Source organism: Bactrocera dorsalis, chromosome 4 (genome assembly GCF_023373825.1).
Source record: "Bactrocera dorsalis isolate Fly_Bdor chromosome 4, ASM2337382v1, whole genome shotgun sequence".
Lineage (NCBI taxonomy): Eukaryota > Metazoa > Arthropoda > Insecta > Diptera > Tephritidae > Bactrocera > Bactrocera dorsalis.
The window spans coordinates 59,520,140-59,539,598 of NC_064306.1; the positions used below are offsets into that span (position 1 = coordinate 59,520,140).

At 34.2% G+C, this 19,459-nt stretch overlaps 1 protein-coding gene across 14 annotated transcripts in view; it reads left to right on the plus strand.

Annotated features, from left to right (window-relative positions):
- The window catches only part of LOC105222503 (partitioning defective 3 homolog), a 155,628-nt gene that overhangs the window by 129,189 nt on the left and 6,980 nt on the right, over nucleotides 1-19,459 (plus strand). For 7 of the 14 annotated variants that reach the window (XM_049456338.1, XM_049456337.1, XM_049456341.1 and 4 more), the window contains 6 exons: nucleotides 14,771-16,276; nucleotides 16,911-17,138; nucleotides 17,203-17,720; nucleotides 17,774-18,058; nucleotides 18,127-18,731; nucleotides 18,799-19,285. In XM_049456338.1, the coding sequence (XP_049312295.1) occupies nucleotides 14,771-16,276; nucleotides 16,911-17,138; nucleotides 17,203-17,720; nucleotides 17,774-18,058; nucleotides 18,127-18,731; nucleotides 18,799-19,285 (3,629 nt within the window). Of the gene's footprint in view, nucleotides 1-7,895; nucleotides 8,425-14,770; nucleotides 16,277-16,910; nucleotides 17,139-17,202; nucleotides 17,721-17,773; nucleotides 18,059-18,126; nucleotides 18,732-18,798; nucleotides 19,286-19,459 lie in introns of those variants that run through there. The other 7 variants (XM_049456348.1, XM_049456349.1, XM_049456342.1 and 4 more) reach the window with 2 other exon arrangements.

Genomic DNA, 19,459 nt, shown 5'->3' on the forward strand with positions numbered 1-19,459 from the left:
TATTATTAATAATTTTGCTTGCTTTCGTTGTCATATGTTTTTCAAATGGTCATCTCAGTCTATACATACTTATGTCTGTATGTGAGTGTGCCGACTGCAACTGCACTGCTCGAAATACAGGTGCAGCCGCAGCGCTATATTTCAACAGGTTTCCCCAATTACTCGTCTTGTTTTGTCGGACGCGAGTGTGCAGATTCTCGTGCGCTTTGCAGATATCATTTCATATTTGTGCTATATAATATATACATATAGACTTGTTTTCATATTGCGTACTGATCACTTAGTTATGTATATAACCAGTTGATCTGGATGCTTTCAAGTGGAGGAAAAAAATCTAAAGCAAGATATTGTGTTCATAATTTAATTGATTTGTGTTTCCATATAACTATATCCGTTATACCAACAATTACAATTTTTTTTTTAATTTTTTTTATTTAATTTTTTTTTTTCGCAAATTCAACAGTTGTTAAGAAATCCCATATTAGTATGGACATAATTTATTGAGGTTTTGTTGTTTTTGTGGTTATTTATATATTTTAAAATTTTTTAAATTAATATTATTTTTACTACCTTCAACATGTTTATTAATTTTTTCACACAAAATAAATACAAAAAAAAACAATTATTCACTAGAAGTTAATAATAATACTAGGCTTTTTTTAAATATTCTACCTAATACCTAAAAACGAATGTTAAAAAATGTAACATTTAAAATAAATTAGAAAAAACAATTAATAAATAATTAATAAAAAATTTTAATTAAAATTAATTATTAAATTACTTTTAAAATTAATAATTTTTTTAAATTAGGTAATTTACAATTTTAATAAAAATAAATTTTGTATTGAAATTTTAATTCTTATTTTTTTAATTTATACACTTTTTATATTAATTAATTTTTTTTTAATTTTAATTAATTACATTTTTTTTCCAATTCCAAAACATGTTAAGTAACCACTTAACTTTTATAAAAAAATATTATTTTTCTTAAATTAACAAATTTTTATTAAAATTAATTATTAAATTACTAGAAACAATTTTTAATTTTTACAAAATTCCTTTTGATTAAAAATCGAATTAATTAAATATTTATTAAAAAATTTAGAGCGTTTCTCAAATTAAAGTAAATAAAAACAAATTTTGTATTGAAATTTTAATAATTTTTTTTTTTAATTATATTAATTTATTTAATTAAATTATTTTTTCAATTTATTGAATGTTTTTTCAATTCCAACACATGTTAAGAAACCACTTAACTTTTTATAAAAAAAAAATATTTTTCTTACATCAAATTCAATTATAATTACTTAATTTAATTAAAAATATTGAAATTAAAGTTTTTTTTCTAATTAGTTTTGAATTTGAATAAAAAGAAATTTTAATATTTTTTTATTTTTTTAATTTTATTGATTTTTCTTAATTTTTTAATTTACTTTTCAATTTTATAAAATTAAAAATAACAATAAATTATTTTTTCTCAAATTAAATCCAATTATAATTAGTTAATTCAATTAAAAATATTTAACATAATCGTTAATTAAATTAAAGTTTAAATTAATTAATTAAAAATTAAATTGATTTTTTTTTAATTTTAAGTTTTTTTCAATATTAATTATATTAATAAAATATATATTTTTTTAAGTTTAATATTAATTTCAATTTTTTTAATAATTATTATAAAATAATTATTTATTTATTTTTTCTTTTTAATTTTAATAATTTTTATTTTAATTTCAATTTGAAAAATCAAAATCAAATATTGTCCTCCCCCTTAAAAATATTTCGAATTGGTTACACTCTCTACTTCCTCTATTTAATTTTTCATATATTTCTCTGAGTGCCACCATCGTTTAGCACTGATTTCCATTCCTTCATTTTCAAGTATTCTATTTTTGCATGAATTCCACATAAATATGCCACAGACATCAACGAATGTGTATGAAAATTGCTTGGGACAGCAAATAACTGCACACAAAAAAATGTCAGAAGCTAGCAACCTGGAATTGCATGCAACAAGTAAATTAGTTTGCCGACAACATGCGAGGGAATTCGTTGCTACAACAACAAAGGTGGAAAATAAGTAAACTTGCGTTAACTATCTATTGTTGCATTTTTGTTGTTGCACATAAATACATATATTTGTGTTGTTGCCGCTTTTGTTGTTGATTGCTACCGCTGGTCTTGGTGTAGCAACAATCGCATTCCTAACGTGCAACCTTAATTTGCTGCCATTGCTGCTGCTGCTTCTGGCTGGTTGACTTGTCTTACTTGGCATGAACCGTGCGCGCAGCAGTTGCAGTGTCTGTCCACCGAAATGTGTTGGCATGCATTGTTGCCACAACTATAATAGTGTGTTGCACAAGGAAGTGTTTGTGGTGAGGTATGCTAGAAATGAAAAGATAAACTTTTTTTGAATAGTTTTTCAAAATAAATTGAGGAAGTACAGGTATGCCATATTTACAAAATTAAAAAAATATGTATTATTTTTATTTTTTTTGGTTTTTAATTAAAAAAAAAATTAATAAAAACAATAAAAAAAAAATTATTATTTAAATAATACAAAAAGTTAAAATTTTTTATTAATTTTTTTAACTTATAACTTCTTTCATTTATTTTTTTTTTTAATTTTTATTAATTTTTTTCTTAATTTTATTTTTAATTTTTTTCATATTTATATTAATTTTTTTCTAAATTTTCTTTTTTATTTTTAATTTTTTTATATATATTTTTTTTTAATTTTTTTATATATTTTTTTTTATTTTTTTATTTCATTTTTATTAATTTTTTAAATTTCAATTTTATTATTATTTTTTTTAATTTTTTAAATTTTTTTTAATTTTATTTTTTCTTTTAGTTTTTTTTTACCGTGCTCTATTATATTTTAGTTCTTTAATTGCATTTTTTATGTATTTCCTCTCTATCAGCTTCTAACCATATTTATGTCTTTACACACCCTTCCATTCTCACCCATTTAAATACTATGCATTATTTCCACTGACAACCATCAAAATACCAATCCATACTAATAATCTGCACTCAGCCAGTCAGCTCGTTTCTCTCGACCAAGCCTTGATTTTATTATGCAAACAATTCTCCCTCAACGATGTCAGTTCGTCGCCTTGTTGCCTTTGCTTGACTGCTGCAATGCTAATATTTCTAAGATTGCTTTGAAAATTGCCATCAAATTTAGAAAATGACTTGGGTTTAATTTGAAAGAAATAACACGTAAAAAGCTTGAAGAATGGAGTACCGCTGAGAACAACAGAGTTAGAGATAAGTCAAGGTAAAGGAGTGTTGATGTTGCTTAGATTGAAAACGTAGTGGAACTGTTATGAAAGTTGCTTAAAAATTGTTATTTGTTCTATGGATATTTGATATACTTATGTTGTATACATGCTTAGAGTTCTTTGTGATCTTTTCTGCGTGATTCTCTCAATTTTGAATCTATATAATTAACATTTTTTAAAGAATAATTAAAATTTTTTTTTTTTAATTTTATTTTTATTTTTTTAACATTTTTTTTTTAATTTTTCTTTGAACTGATTCTGAATTTTTGTTTAATTTTTATTTCTAATTTTTTTATTTATTTTTTAATTTTTTTTTTTTATTTCTTAATTTTTTTTTTTAGTTTTTTTTCAAGGATTTTCAAAAATTTTATCCAAAATTTTTATACAATTTTATTTCGGACCTGATTGGTTCCAGGTTTCACTATGTATACAGTCTTAGGTAAACCGATAACATCGCTTCTCACTAAGCCGCTTGCTTGTATGCACGTTTAAACGCTTACTCTTCGAAAAGTAGATATAATTTCGGTTATTATAAGATTGCGAGAGCAATCTAAAGCCAAGATTTGAATTCCAAGCAAAGTTGAGATCATTAAAATTGTGTTGTCGACCATTTGCATGACAAGTAACTTTCCAAAGAAAATGCGCTAAATTGCGAAAACTGCATGTAGACATAACTACTTACAGCCTACGTACATACATATATGTATATACATAAGTTTGCTAACTGCAAACGGTGCTTAGAGGTCAGGAGGCGCCTTCCACAAGCCCTGTCCGTCTGCGCTTTTCCTTTGATGATAGTGATTACCTGGCTGATTGCCTGCTGCGCTTATTAAGATTCTCTCCACAGTTCTGAGATTAAGCGCAATTTCAGCGCCAACATCAAGCAGCTGACTCGCTTATGCTGTGCAGATAGTTAAGCGAGCGAAAAGAAGCGCGCTCAGCTGTTGCTGGCGCCTGGCAGGCCCATTCAAGAGCTTCGTAATTAATCTACAACAAACGCTGCATACGAAATTCAATGTGTTGTGTGGAAAAATCGCATAATAATTATGGCAAATTTTTGCATAATTTATTAACGCACTTGTACGCTCGCCGTTTTAATTAGACATTACAGTGCTTTTGCAGTTTTATATGGTGTACCTTCTATAAAATATACAATATGTATATACATATATATGCATATGTATGTACATATGTATATGTGTGTGTCTGAAAACTTCCAGTAAACATCCTCTAAAACCAGGTCAATAGACGCCAGCAAGGCAAAATTAATAAATAAATAAACGAAAGGCAAATAAATAAAGCCAACTTTGTAGGCAGTGAATCGTAAAAGCAAAAATAATTTAATTACAGCTTGATAAGTAATGCAGTACTCCATTAGCCAAGTTGCTAATTTTAGCGTTTGCAACAAAAAGGCGTTGCTTTATTCTAACTTTATTCATGCGTATGTATGTGTGTGCATTTGCCAACCTTTTTTCGCACTGCCGTTCGCGCAATCGCGCGCCCATCCGCCTCTTTGACCTTTTCGCTCCACTTGTTGCAGTCACTATGCAATTAATCATAGCTTAAACATAAATATTCTTAACTTTTACAGCAGTTTTTCTTCGATTGACTCTTTATTATGAATATATGAAAATATTTTTAGCCGAGCATTAGCACGCTTCATGTCCTAAATATTAACCTGAGTATGTTGTATCGATCCATAAGTGATATTAAGATGCTATGACTTCAGGTCGATACAGTGACGTTTCTTTAACTTTTTTTAACTTTTTCGATGATAACACCATTAATAGAGTTGCATTGACAATTCCCATGAGATTAGTTCTCGATGAGTTCATGGCCTTCATTGAATGCTTTTCGCCTTTTCATTACTTGTGTTATAAAATAGACCCCACAAAGCACTTCTGAAACATTTCAATTATCAGCTAGCAGTCAAATTTGAGGAGATTTTATATTCGAAAGCGGGTAGTTTACTTTTGGATCCACCTTTCTTGGAGTGCATACTAAATATTCAAACTCCTTATATTGTTTTTGATTCACTTGAATTCTTGCTATCTTATCTTTAGATACTTTGTTGAGTCGACTTTTACGGATGATGACTTCAAAAAATATTTTTTTTTTGTTTTCATTAATTCTTTAAGAACTGTATCTCAAAGACTTGTATAAAATTGCATGAAGATCAGTTCGGTAGTTCTCGAGAAATTTTGCCAACTGACTTCAAGACACACTTTCGAGAAAGAAAACGGTAAAGACGGCGCGCTCAGCCTAGCTTGCCTGGAGCGCACAAGTTCTCAAGGCTGTATCTCCGAAACTATTACTCGGATCAATTTGAAACTGTAGGACAATATTATAAAATTGTAAAACCATAAAAAAATTCGATTTTTTGAAACCCGTAACCCCATGGAACTCCTTACTAAAAAAATTATTTTTTCTGGAAAACAGCAGCTGCAGATTACTATTATAATTTAGAAGAGCTGAATGGATTTTTCATCAAACTTTTTTTTTTTTTAATTTTTTATTCGTGGCTGTATAAGCCTAAGATAAAAATATTAGCTAATTTTTAGTATTATTTATTTACTGTTGTTCTTATCTATGGTAACACATATTTATCTATGTATTATACCTACACACGTGTGATATGATTAACATTCATACTCTTCTTATATTATTCCCTTTTCATTGTATTTTTACTTTCTATTTTGTTTATTTTGCTTTGTTTAATTTACGTTACCTTTGAAGGTTGCCACTCCCGATTTGTGCTTGCAATAAAAAACCGTTATATATGATTCATTTGTTTCCGTGCTATTTACTTTTGTGTGGCTTATCAGGAAAAAAGAAAGAACTTAAAAAAAGTGTTCGATTAAAAACGAACTTGAAAAGCAATTTGATAAAAGGAAATTATAAATACCTGCCTAATCAAATGTGGGCGAAATGCAGTATTAATCTCTGTTTTTTGTCTTGTTTTTGTTTTTACATTTTTGGTGAAAAATTAAGTCATTGGTTGCACATGACCGATTGCAATTGCATTAATCATGTCTGGAAATAGATAAAGATTTTTTTCCTTATTTAATTTTTTTATTATATATATCTTTTTTTATCTTTTTAATTTTTTTGATTTTTTTATTTTTAATTTTTTTATGATTTTTAATTTTTTTTGTGTTTTAATTTTTTTAATTGTTCTTACTTACTCTCAATTAATTTTTTTCAATTTTAATTTTTTTTATTATTTTTTTTTTAATTTCTGTTTTTGAATAAATAATTTATTTTATATTTTTTTATAATTTTTCTTTTTATTTATTTTTTTTTTTAATTTTTTTTTCAATATTTTTTTTTTTAATAATTTTTTTTTTAATAATTTTTATAATTTTTCTTTTTATTTATTTTTTTTTAAATTTTTTTATATATTTTTTTTATTTTTGTTTTATTTTTTTTATATTTTTTTTTATTTTTGTTTTATTTTTTTTTATATTTTTTTTTATTTTTTTTATATTTTTTTTTTTATTTTAAACATTTTACATTTTTCCACAATTAACCAAAAACAGTATTAACAATTTTTTTTCATAAAAATATCGTGCTTCTTTTCTCGTAACAACGAAATGTATAAAAATATGGTAATTGTCAATAATGTCAACAAGCTTAAAAAAAAGAAAAAATATTTTTTTGAACAAATAAACCCTTTTAAGTACATTAGAGCGGGTCGATGTACAGGAAGGCAAAAAAAGCGAAAAAATCACGTATATGGGAAATGTTCTACGGATCATTCTGAATAACTTTGTCTAACAGACTACGAGTCTTAAACCGGTTTCAGGGCTTCGATTTTTAAAGCGAAATCTATTTAGAGATCATAAAGCTTTGTTTTGTAATTTTTTTAAGCTATAGGAATGAAATTTATGCTTCATAGATGCTTTTTAATATTCTATTGATCGTTTGTCGGAATCGTTCAGATCCGATAACTACGTCACATATCTTCCATATAAGCCATTGTTCCGGTTTTTAAACTTCACCTTAAAAACGCTGACTTGAAGCCGGTTTTAAACAAATAGTCTCTCAAGAATAAAAATTCGCTGCATCGAAACCTGTTTTATACTCTTAATTAAATTTGTTCAAAATGATTCGTAGAATATTTCCCGCGCTCATGATTTTATAGAAAAAAAAATCGACCCGCTCTAATATATATTACGTACTATATATATTTGACATAAACACAAATATTTATTTGCCTGAATTTGATAAGAAGAACGCTTGGTGTAAACAAAATTACTAACTCATTGGTGAATCGCAAGGTAGGAAGCCACTCGAGCGCCCACTTCTCGCACACATAATAGTCGTCGGCAGTAATTAATTGCGTCATTTTGTTTATTGCCATTGTTGCTGGCGAGGCCGATCTAGGGGCTATAACAGACCAGCAGGCGGCAGGCAGGCGGTGTAGGCAAGGTGTTAGTTACTGCAATTGATAAGATATGAAATGCTTATGAACGCGTTTGCGCACAAATTTTTTTTTGGTTCAGCAACAATAGTTCAGTCTAAACGGAAAAGTGATTTTAGAAGCAACTTCATGATAATAAATAAAGAAATAAATAGAATTTCGTTAAAACTCAAGCCAGCAGCTGAATAATAAATAAAAGTACTGAAATTTATTACAAATTTTACTGAATAATAAAAGAAAATTATTTGAAATATATTTCACCTCCCTTTAGTGCACAAAAAAATCGAGAAAAATGCCGTGATTTCAAGTGAAAATTTGTAAATATGTGCGCACAGATTCAGAAAACAACACACAGTTAAAGTGTGTGACAATGTGAGTGCAAGTGTGTGTATAAATTAATAAAAAACTAAGCTAAAACACTAACCAAAGATTAAAACACCAAATTCTCTGCGACAAAAACAAAACGAAAACCAGCAAAATTGTAAAAAAAAAATCTCCACATAACTGTGAATACAACGTAAAAAAAAAATACCCACAATGTTCGACGTACCACCGAAATGCCCCGCTTTGGCCAACAAACTGACTGGCATTTTTGGCTGGCGTCACACATATAAAGTGTCGGCGAAGCACGAAGGCATACAACACACATTCCTGCAGAAATCCTACTCGTTAACGCTGCCGAAACGGCCGCCGTCACCATATCGCGGGCAAAAGGTAATTGCGGCATGTGTCAGGGAAAAAGTGCAACAAAATCAAAGACATAAATGTATTTTTTGAAAATAATTGGTTGGTTTATATTTTTGTTGCCCGAATACTCGTACTCTGATAGTACTTTGGAAAAAAATTTGAATTGCTTGTTTAGGTTTTTTTTATTGTTATTTATTACAAGTACACGTCTTATAACAATTTTTTTTTGAAGGAAAAAATTTAAAATTTTTACGAATGAAAAAAAAAAAATATTGAAATTAAAAAAAAAATATCAGTGTTTTTGATGAGTTCTCAAAAAATATTTTTACAAACTAAAAAATCTCGATTATTTTCAAACTATAGTTTTGTTTGAAACCATTTAATATGATCCCAATTGAAAATGGAGGTTTTGACTTAGCTAAGCTGGTAGAAGCACTACATATGATTATGTTGGAAAATTTGCCGGGTCTATTACTTAAGAACCATTTTCAACGTGTTTTTCTCGAAACGCGGTTTTCGAAGGCGGTGAAAGTAAAAAAATTCTGCGAAACGGCTGGACTGATCACCCTGCAGGTTTCACACTCTTAGCTTTATTTGTCAGTTAATGATGGAAGGTGGTATTATAGCTGGTAATGAATCCCGAAACATATATTCAGTAATCCCGAAGTTTCGGGACTTGTATATTAGGTGTTAATGAATCCCGAAATATACTTTAAGTAATCCCGAAATTTCGGGACTTACATACACAGTAGTTGATAAAGAATCCCGAATTATATTTTAAATAATTCCGAAATTTCGGGACTTGTATAATAGCTAGTAATGAATCCCGAAATATAGTTTAAGTAATTAATCCCGAAATTTCGGGATTTGTGTAATAGTTGGTAATGAAACCCGAAATATATTTTCAGTAATCCCGAAGTTTCGGGATTTGTGTAGTAGCTGGTAAAGAATCCCGAAATATAGTTTAAGTAATTAATCCCGAAATTTCGGGACATGTATACTAGCAGGTAATGAATTACGAAATTTAGTTTGTAGTATCTGATAATGAATCCCGAAATATAGTTTAAATAATCCCGAAATTTCGGGACTGGTATAGTATCTGGTAATGAATCCCGAAATATATTTAAGTAATTTGGAAATTTCGGAACTTTATAGTAGTTGATGATTAATCCCGAAATATATTTTAAGTAGTCCAATGGGAACACAGATCAATAGCGTCATAAGATTTTTTGAATGTTAAGCAATCTTTAATCGCATTTTTCATAAAATATAAAAGACTTTTATAAACTCTTTACCACACTTGAAACTTTCGCTAATATGACGTCATAAAAAAATTTATTTTTAATGAAAAGATCATATTAATAAAAATGTGAAGAAAAGCTTGAACAATAATTTTCTTTATATTTCCAACACTTTTACTTTTCATTACAATGTCTAGAATACCTTTGGTACCAGCTAAATTCCATATTTGAAACTACATATATACATATGTATGTGTTTGATTTAATGACTAAATATGTCGGTATGTACAGGTATCCCTCGAATAGCACGGTACTTGAGTTGCACGAAATTTCGAATAGCACGGTTAAAAATTGCGACAACCCTCGAATAACACGGGGTTCGAATTACACGAAGCCGCGAAAATTCCTTTTAAAAATTAAAATTTAAGGATCCTCTACCTCTTCAAGGAAAAACAAATCAATCTGTGAGAGTGACAGTGGTTGAACATATGTAATTTAAAAATTATTGCGTTTATAAAGTTTTACCTTTTAAATTTCAAATAACACGATTTCGAATAACACGGAACCAATTAACCGTGTTATTCGAGGGATACCTGTAGTATGTATGTACACATTCCGATAACACTTCAGCAAACTGTTAAATTAACCCAATACTTGAATTTATCAATGGGAATTTTATGGCATTACTATTGCAACTTGCCAAGTACTTCTATTTTCGTTAGTAAGCTTATAGAAACGATATTCGTATCAACTTTTATGTCTCGGCTGTAAATACCCATACCCATATTATGCACGTGTATCTCTGGTATTCCCATGTTTAACCATATTAATACCTAAAACAAGCGCCTTATTTGGTTAATTAAAACTTAAGTTTTCACTTAATAAATTTCGAGGCAATCAAAGGCAATAAAAAACGCAAAATATCAACAATGCCTTATCGTAAAAGCGCATAAATTTAAATTGATGGGTTTACAAAATTTATTCGAACAATAAAAACAACAATTTTGTTGTGAACTTTATTTGCATGCGCGAATAAATCACGAAAGCAAAATGTGAAATAAAATGAACAATAAATAAAATCGCTCGTATTTAAATACAACTAAACATTCGCGGCGTTTCATTGATGCGTTGAGCGATGCGCTGGGCAGGGAGGCGTATTTCCGGTTATTTGTTTTTGTTTTTCTATTGTATTAGTTGTTGTTGATTTTGTCTAACTTTTTGTGTTGTTTTACGTGCTTACAACTATATTGAATGTTAGTTTTGTGCTAGTTTTTTCGGGATCATTTTTTGTTTTTACAGTTTGTCGCATGTTTATGTGTTGTTGCTTTGTTCTTCCAACTAATTTTTTAACATGTTTCACTGTCATTTTGTAGGTGTTTCAAAGTTTCCGTTGCATGTCAATGTAATTTCAAATTTTTTGTAGTTGATCCCAAAAAATTAAATACCGAAGTTTCGGGATTATTCACTTTAATTTTATTTCTTATTATTATTTTTTATTTTATTTATTTGCAACGGAATTACTTGAAACGAAACATATCCGGTAATGAATCCCGAAAAATATTTTAAGTAACCACGAAGTTTCGGAACTTGAAGAGTACATATCCGATAATGGAGCCCGAAAATTTGGGAATTTTATAGTACCTGATAATGAATACCGAAAAATATTTTAGGTAATCCCGACATTTCGGGACTTGCATAGTACATATCCGATTGTGAATCCCGAAAAATATGAATATATGTATGTATTTGAAGAAATTCTGAAGTGTCGGGGCTTCAATAGTATCCGATAATGAATTTCGAAAAATATTTTAAATAATCCCGAACAAATATTTTAAGTAACCCCGAAATTTCGGGACTTTTATAGATCTTATAATGAATTCCGAAATATAGTTAAAGTAATTCCCGAAATTTTGGGACTTTTATAGTACCTGATAATGAATCCCGAAAAATATTTTAAGTAATCCCGACATTTCGGGACTTGTATAACACATATCCAATTGTGAATCCCGAAATATATGTACATATGTATGTATTTGAAGAAATTCTGAAGTTTCGGGGCTTCAATAGTATCCGATAATGAATTTCGAAAAATATTTTAAATAATCCCGAAAAAATATTTTAAGTAACCCTGAAATTTCGATACTTTTATAGACCTGATAATGAATTCCGAAATATATTTAAAGTAATTCCCGAAATTTTGAAACTTTTATAGTACCTGATAATGAATCCCGAAAAATATTTTAAGTAATACCGACATTTCGGGTCTTGTATAGTACATACCCAATAACGAATCCCGAAATATATGTACATACATATGTATGTATTTGAAGAAATTCTGAAGTTTCGGGGCTTCAATAGTATCCGATAATGAATTTCGAAAAATATTTTAAATAATCCTCAAAAAAATTTTAAGTAATTTTTTTAACTCAATTGTTTAAGACACTCAATAACATTATTTTTTTCTCAAAAAAAAAATCGCATGATAGACCAAAAAATTGAAATTCTTTTTATAAAAAACTCGCATGCTAGAAAAAATTTAAATTGTTTAAAAAGATTCAAACAATTTGTTTTTTTTTTTAATTTATATTAATTATTCTTCTTACCATTTATTTATTTTAAGAGTAATAAATTCTTGGTTTTTACTATTTTCTTATTTTGCCATCATAATTATGCGTATATATTTCTGTGCTGCAAGCTTTTGCCATGCCAAGCGTATTTTTCCATATTTTCATCATCTCATTTTGGAATGTTTAGTTTTTCATTTATTTTTTCATGCATGCCATTACCATATAAACACACACATACATATATACGTAAATATACAACTGTGCTTATATAGCTTTGCCTTTGCATCCAGCCATGTCTCTTGCCATCACCAGTCATTCGCTTGTCTTGGCTGCGCGTTTTTTGTTTCATGGCGTTTGTTGCTATTGAAGTCTTTTGTTTTGCCATTATTCGCTTTTCTCACAGTTATGAGCAATCCTATAACCATATAAACAATGAATGCAACACATTTTGGCCAAACAAGCTGTCACATATTTTAGTTTATATTATTTGGTTTTTTACTATTTTTTGTTGTTTTCTACAAATTTTTACTTTTATTTTGTTGCATTCGCTACGCCCACATGTGGCAGCCGTGAAGAATATACTATATTTTGAGTTGCCTCTACATATATGGGCTCTGTGAGTCACCAAAAAGTGTCAAAATGTGAGCTGTGCTGCATGTTTCTTATATGAAATTGCAGCTATAGGGTTTTGTGAAATTATGAATGAAAAAGGAATAAAAAATTTGTGGAAATAAATATTCAAAGTTTGAAAAAATTTAAGAAAAAATTAAAAAAAAAGTATTATAAAATTCATATAAATATTTATTTTGATTAAAATTATGAAGTTTTCCTTGACAACTTACGAAGAACTTAAATTACCTCAGAATGCGTCAAGGTTTGACTGGTGCCCCAAAAAGTCAATATTTATTTGTGAAAAAGCTTTCTAGCTTCCACAAAATATGACACCAAGAACATTAAGTTGCGCTGATTGGCAATACACTTAGTGATCCATTTCGAGGTTTCCTACTTTTTTTAAGAAAAAGCACAGAAACTTCAAATTTAATGGGAAATGTTTATTATCATTCAAAAGAACATTCTTTCACAATTATTTTTTGAAGGTTATCACTTTCAAATGTTCGCTTTGGCTACGTCTCAAAGGGATCATCCACTGAGTCCAATTTTCGATGACTCGTTCGAGCATTTCGGCTAGTAACTGGCGAATGGCACGCTTGATGTTTTGCTCCAGGCTCTGAATCCAAGCGGTAGACTTTAGACTTTACATATCCCCACAGGAAAAAGTCTAACGGTGTGATATCACACGATCTTGGTGGCTAATCGACCGACCCAAAACTTAAAAAATGATCTACTTACCAAAGAGTTCTCTCAATAAATCTATTGATTGATGCGAAGTGTGGGAAGTGGCGCCGTCTTCTTGAAACCAAATGTCGCTGAGATCACGGGCTTCAATTTCACACGTCAAATAGTCAGTTATCATGACGCTATGACGGTCGCCATTAACTGTTACGTTCTCACCGGCAACATTTTTGAAGAAATATGGACCGATGGTTCCACCGGCCCACAACCCACACCAAACCGTTCTTTTTTCTCGATGAAATAGCAGCTCTTGAGTCTCTTCAGGTTGATCTTCGTACCAAATATGGCTATTTTGCTTTTTTACATATTCATTGAGCCAGAAATGAGTCTCATGGCTGAACAAAATTTGGCTCGAAAACGGCGTATTTTCTTGGAACTTTTCAAGAGCATATAGAGCGAAGTGATGTCGCTTGGAAAGGTCGTGCGGCTTCAGTTCTTGCACAAGCTCTATTTTATATGCTTTCAACTTAAGATCTCGTCGTAAAATGCTCCAAGTCGTTCCATACTTCAGTCTGAGTTGCTGATCTGTCAAAAAAGGCTATTGAAAAGGGATTTCGGAGCAATCTTTTGGTGCGAGAACCACAAGAATTCGGATAACGATTCTGAACCTTACCTCATCCTGCGATCTCCGCTTTTTCGCTAAGAATTCAGTTCCAGTTTATAGGTTATGGTGCTAGCCTTCTTCTTTTCATGGCTACCCAAAGATGATGTTCTGTGAAAGTTTCTCAATTACTTTTAATATCAATTATAATTCTAATGCAAAATTGACCTTTTCCAATATAAAAATTATTTTCCATTAAAAAATCAGAATCTACTACCAAAAAAAGTCAGTGACCTCTGTAATAGAAATAAACGCAACTTCGTTGCATACTTTCGAATAATTGCTCAAACGAACTTGAAATATGTATGGAGGTAATGAAAACGCCAGAATTTTGTATTAACTCTTCGGCCCTTCTTTCCAACGGAAGTCACATACTCAAGCCTTTATTATGGGCAACAACAGTTACGCTACAAAACAGACATAAGCATAGGCATTTCAGCGTTTGCCTTATTTTACAAAGTATTTTTATGACCACGCCTAATTAACTTACCAAGTCACGTGCACAGCGAAGCAAATACAAACACACAGAATATTGATTAGTTCTTAATTACAAACTTTATTACCACAATTTCTAAGCATTTACTAATCATCTGTCCCGCTTTCATTTGCAGGAGCCTGATTCTTGGGTTGCCGTACACCATCTACAAACACAGTCGGGCATACTCGATCCCGACGATTGTGTCGGCGATGTAGCCGATGATCGCGAACAAATACTTGCCAGCTTCGATGACTCCGGTCCGGATCCGGGTGTGCCGCAAGGTGGCGGCGATGGTGCCTCTGGCAGCTCTTCGGTGGGCACTGGCTCGCCCGATATCTTTCGTGACCCCACCAACACAGATGCGCCCACAAATGGGCAACGTGGCGATGCTGCAACGCCGCACATTGAAGTCACCAGCACTACTGCCTGCCCCATTCCCGGCTTGGGTTTGCAAGTGCGTCGCAGCAGTGATCCGAATTTGCTCGCCTCGCTGAAGGCGGAGGGTGGCAATAAACGCTGGTCAGCAGCAGCGCCACACTGCGGCGGTGATTCACCCGATCGTGTGCTGCTCGATAAGAGCGGCTATTTGACGCCACAGTGGGAGGAGGAAGACGATGGGCAACAGCATGCGACAGCCGCACCGACGCAACAACCGTTCGCACGCTCCGGTCGCTTGTCCATGCAGTTTCTTGGCGATGGCACGGGCTATAAATGGATGGAGGCCGCCGAGAAGTTACAGCATCAGCAGCAGCAGCACCCGCAACAGCAGTCGTCACATCAGTATGCGTCACAGGGACAAATGTACACCACCAAGTCGCTGCCGCGTGAAAGTAAGCGTAAAGAGCCGCTCGGTCAGGCTTACGAGTCGATACGCGAAAAAGATGGCGAAATGTTGCTCATCATCAATGAGTATGGTAGTCCGTTGGGTCTGACGGCCATACCGGATAACGAACATGGCGGCGGTTTGCTGGTGCAGCACGTGGAACCGGGCAGTCGCGCTGAACGCGGCCGCTTGCGTCGCGGCGATCGCATACTCGAAATCAATGGCACTAAACTGATCGGTCTAACCGAGGGTAAGGTGCAGGACTATCTACGACGTTCGCTCGAAGCTTCCGAATTGCGTGTGCGCGTGTTGCGCGCCAGTGGTAGTAACGCTAACCAACGTAGCGTCAGCAAATCGCGGCGTCGCGACTCTAAAGTCGCCGAAATGATTGAGGCGGAAGAGAAATTGGCCTCAACCGTAGAGACGAAGGTGGCGACTGTCTCGCCCACACGTAAGCCACATACGGCGCCAGTGGGCACATCTCTACAGGTCGCGAATACGCGTAAGCTCGGTCGTAAGATCGAAATTGTGCTGAAGAAGGGTCCGAATGGTCTCGGTTTTTCTGTGACAACACGCGATAATCCAGCCGGTGGCCATTGTCCGATTTATATTAAGAATATACTGCCGCGTGGCGCTGCTATCGAGGATGGTCGTTTGAAACCAGGCGATCGCTTGCTCGAGGTGGACGGTGTGCCGATGACTGGCAAAACCCAAACGGATGTGGTCTCCATTTTGCGCGCTACGCAACCCGGTGCTACGGTGCGTTTAGTAGTATCGCGTCAGCAGGAATTGGCCGAACAGGATGAGCGGGAAATTGTAAGTATGCCTGAGAGGATTAATCTAATTAGTCGAGGTTATGAAAAAATATATTCTCCAGAGCGATTAATGGAAAATTTGCTTAGTAAGAATAATAATCGGAAAATTAATCCAAAAATTATTAATCGTGAGACTAATCGAATAAATTATTAAAGTTTCATCGAAGGATTAATCAACTAACTGGTTAATCGAAAGACTAATCGACTAAATTGTTAAATTTCAATCGAAAAATTAATCGAAAGATTAATCGACTAAATGATTAATCAGAAATGGTCGACTAAATTGTTAAATTTTAATCGAAAAATCAATCAATCAAAAGAAATCAGAAGATTAATAAAACAGGTTAATCGATTAAATTTTTAAATTTCAATCGAAAGATTAATCAACTAAATGTCTCTACTAAATGATTAATTGATAGAAATTAATCAGAAGATTAATAAAAAAATATTAATCCAAAGATTAATCGACTATATTGATAAATTTCAATCGAACGATTAATCAGATAAATGATTAATCGAAATTTTATTCGAAAGACTAATCGACTAAATGATTAATCAGAAATAGTCGTAATGAAAATTAGTTCAAATAATAATTATATTTTCCTAAAAATTACTATTTTCAACATCCTTTCCAGAACTACGACGAGAAAGAGCGTGACGTAATGAATACACCACCAAAACCGCCAGCGCCGGTGTTACCCTCTTCTTTACAAAAGCAGCAGCAGCAAGATAAGCTGCCGAACGGCGTTAAGAAGTCCAACAGCGCACGCTCACTCTTTGAGCAGCACCAACAGCAGGCACAGTATCAGCTGAACGAATCCCAGCACTTTATAGATGCAGGCAGCGAGTCGGCAGCTTCAAGCGTGAGTATAATCTTCAAGCTACCGATAAATATTTTCTAACATCGCTACCTCCCGAACAATGCAGGATAGCTTACAAGCGGGCATCGCATGGCGCTCACGCGAAGTACTCACACTACACATACCAGTACACGATACAGAGAAGGCCGGTCTTGGTGTCAGCGTAAAAGGCAAGACCAGTTCGAATTCCAACAGCAGCAACAATTCAATGAAACACGACGGTGATTTGGGTATTTTCGTGAAGAACGTCATACATGGTGGCGCCGCATCACGTGACGGACGTCTACGCATGAATGATCAACTCTTGAGTGTTAACGGTGTCTCGCTGTTGGGTCAAAATAACGCGGAGGCAATGGAGACGTTGCGTCGTGCCATGGTCAACAATCCCGGTAAGCATCCGGGCATGATAACGCTATCGGTGGCACGCAAGATCGCACGCTCCGCCAGTTCGGGTGACATACTCGAGCAGACCAATAGCAGCTCGAATGCCAGCGATAATTCCGGCGCAACAGTGATCTATCTGAGTCCGGAGAAGAAGGAAGCACGCAGTGGAGCTGGTGGCTGCGCAACAAATGAAATGAACAGGTGAATGTGTGGGTTTACTTTTCTAAGTCATTTATGCAATAAAAACCTTTCAGATGGAGCAATCCCGTATTAGATCGTCTAACCGGTGGAGTTTGCTCGTCGAATTCATCACAACAGGCGCGTCGGCCCTCACGCGATCACTTGAACGCTGGCGGTGGGGTTGCAGGTGGTATTGGCGGTGCGCCCGGTAGCGCCGGCCTTCACGGCTTGCGCAATGAGAGCTATTACATGGCAACAAATGAAACGTGGTCGCCAGCTTTGCATCATCAGAAGCTGATGAATGGCCACGTCAACAACAACACAGTTTTAATTGAAGACGATCCAGAGCCAATGTCACCGTGAGTACTCTTTTGTCACTTGAACCCTTAAAAATATATCTAAACATATTTTTATTTTCTGCTTTCAGCACACTGCCCCACCATCCCAACGATTCAGTGTGCACACAAAGCAGCAATGGTGGCCAAAACACGACCACAGCCGCACCGGGCTTCGATGCCACATACTCGTCCCAGTTGAGTCTCGAAACGAACAACTCCGGTGTGGAGCACTTTTCTCGCGACGCGCTTGGACGTCGTTCAATATCGGAGAAACATCACGCCGCGCTGGATGCACGCGAAACGGGCACCTACCAGCGCAATAAGAAGTTGCGCGAGGAGCGCGAACGCGAGCGCCGCATACAACTAACCAAGTCTGCCATATACGGTGGCTCCATGGAGTCGCTGACAGCGCGTATTGCCAATGCGAATGCGCAAATACCCGGCTATAAGCACACGAAGACCGCTTCCGGCGTGGAAGCGCAACAATTGCAAGCGGAGGCGCGCGATCAAGTCGGCGACTTGGGTCCCTCACTGGGTTTGAAGAAATCCTCATCGTTGGAGTCGCTGCAAACCATGGTGCAAGAGATACAAATGTCCGATGAGCCGCGCGGTCCGACGGCATTACGTGCGCCGCGCGGACGCGGACGTGAGGACAGCTTGCGCGCCGCTGTGGTGGCGGATCCCGAGGCGGGCAGTGAGTTGCACTGAAATTTATTAACTTTTTTCTTTTTTCATGTTATTTACTCTATCTCTCTCCACAGAACCACGCAAACACTGGCTGCTCGAGGAGGGCACCGATCAGGATGGCGGTTTTGCGCATCGCAACGGACCCTTCCAGAGTTCGCTGAACGACGGCAAGCATAAGTCACGCGCCAAGAAGCCGAGCATATTGCGCGGCATCGGGCATATGTTTCGTTTCGGCAAGAATCGCAAAGATGGCGTTGTACCGATAGATGCGCAAGCCGCTACGTTGGCTGAGCGCCCGCCAGCTTCGCTGCCCAACAATCAGCTGCCTGCCGCCGCTTTAGCCGCGCTCGATCGGAATACGAAGCTGGTGCCGCCAGCCTACCAACCGCCGCCGCCCTTACCGCCTGCCAACAGCACCGGCAGCGGTGGCAGTGGCGCAAATGCTGGCGGTGGCGTGGGTAATTTGTCGTCGAACTCGAATGGCATACACCACAATGATATTTTCAATCATCGCTATCAGCATTATGCCAACTACGACGAACTGCATCAGCAACAGATGAGGTGAGCGCGCGTTTGCTTCGCTGAAAATTGTATAAATTGTTTATTTCTCAACATTAACTGATACACGCATACACTCATACATACATACACATATATACAAGCATTTCTATATACATTTATATATAAACAAAATTATATAAGCGTTCACCGCTAACTGTATGTTGCGCTTTCATG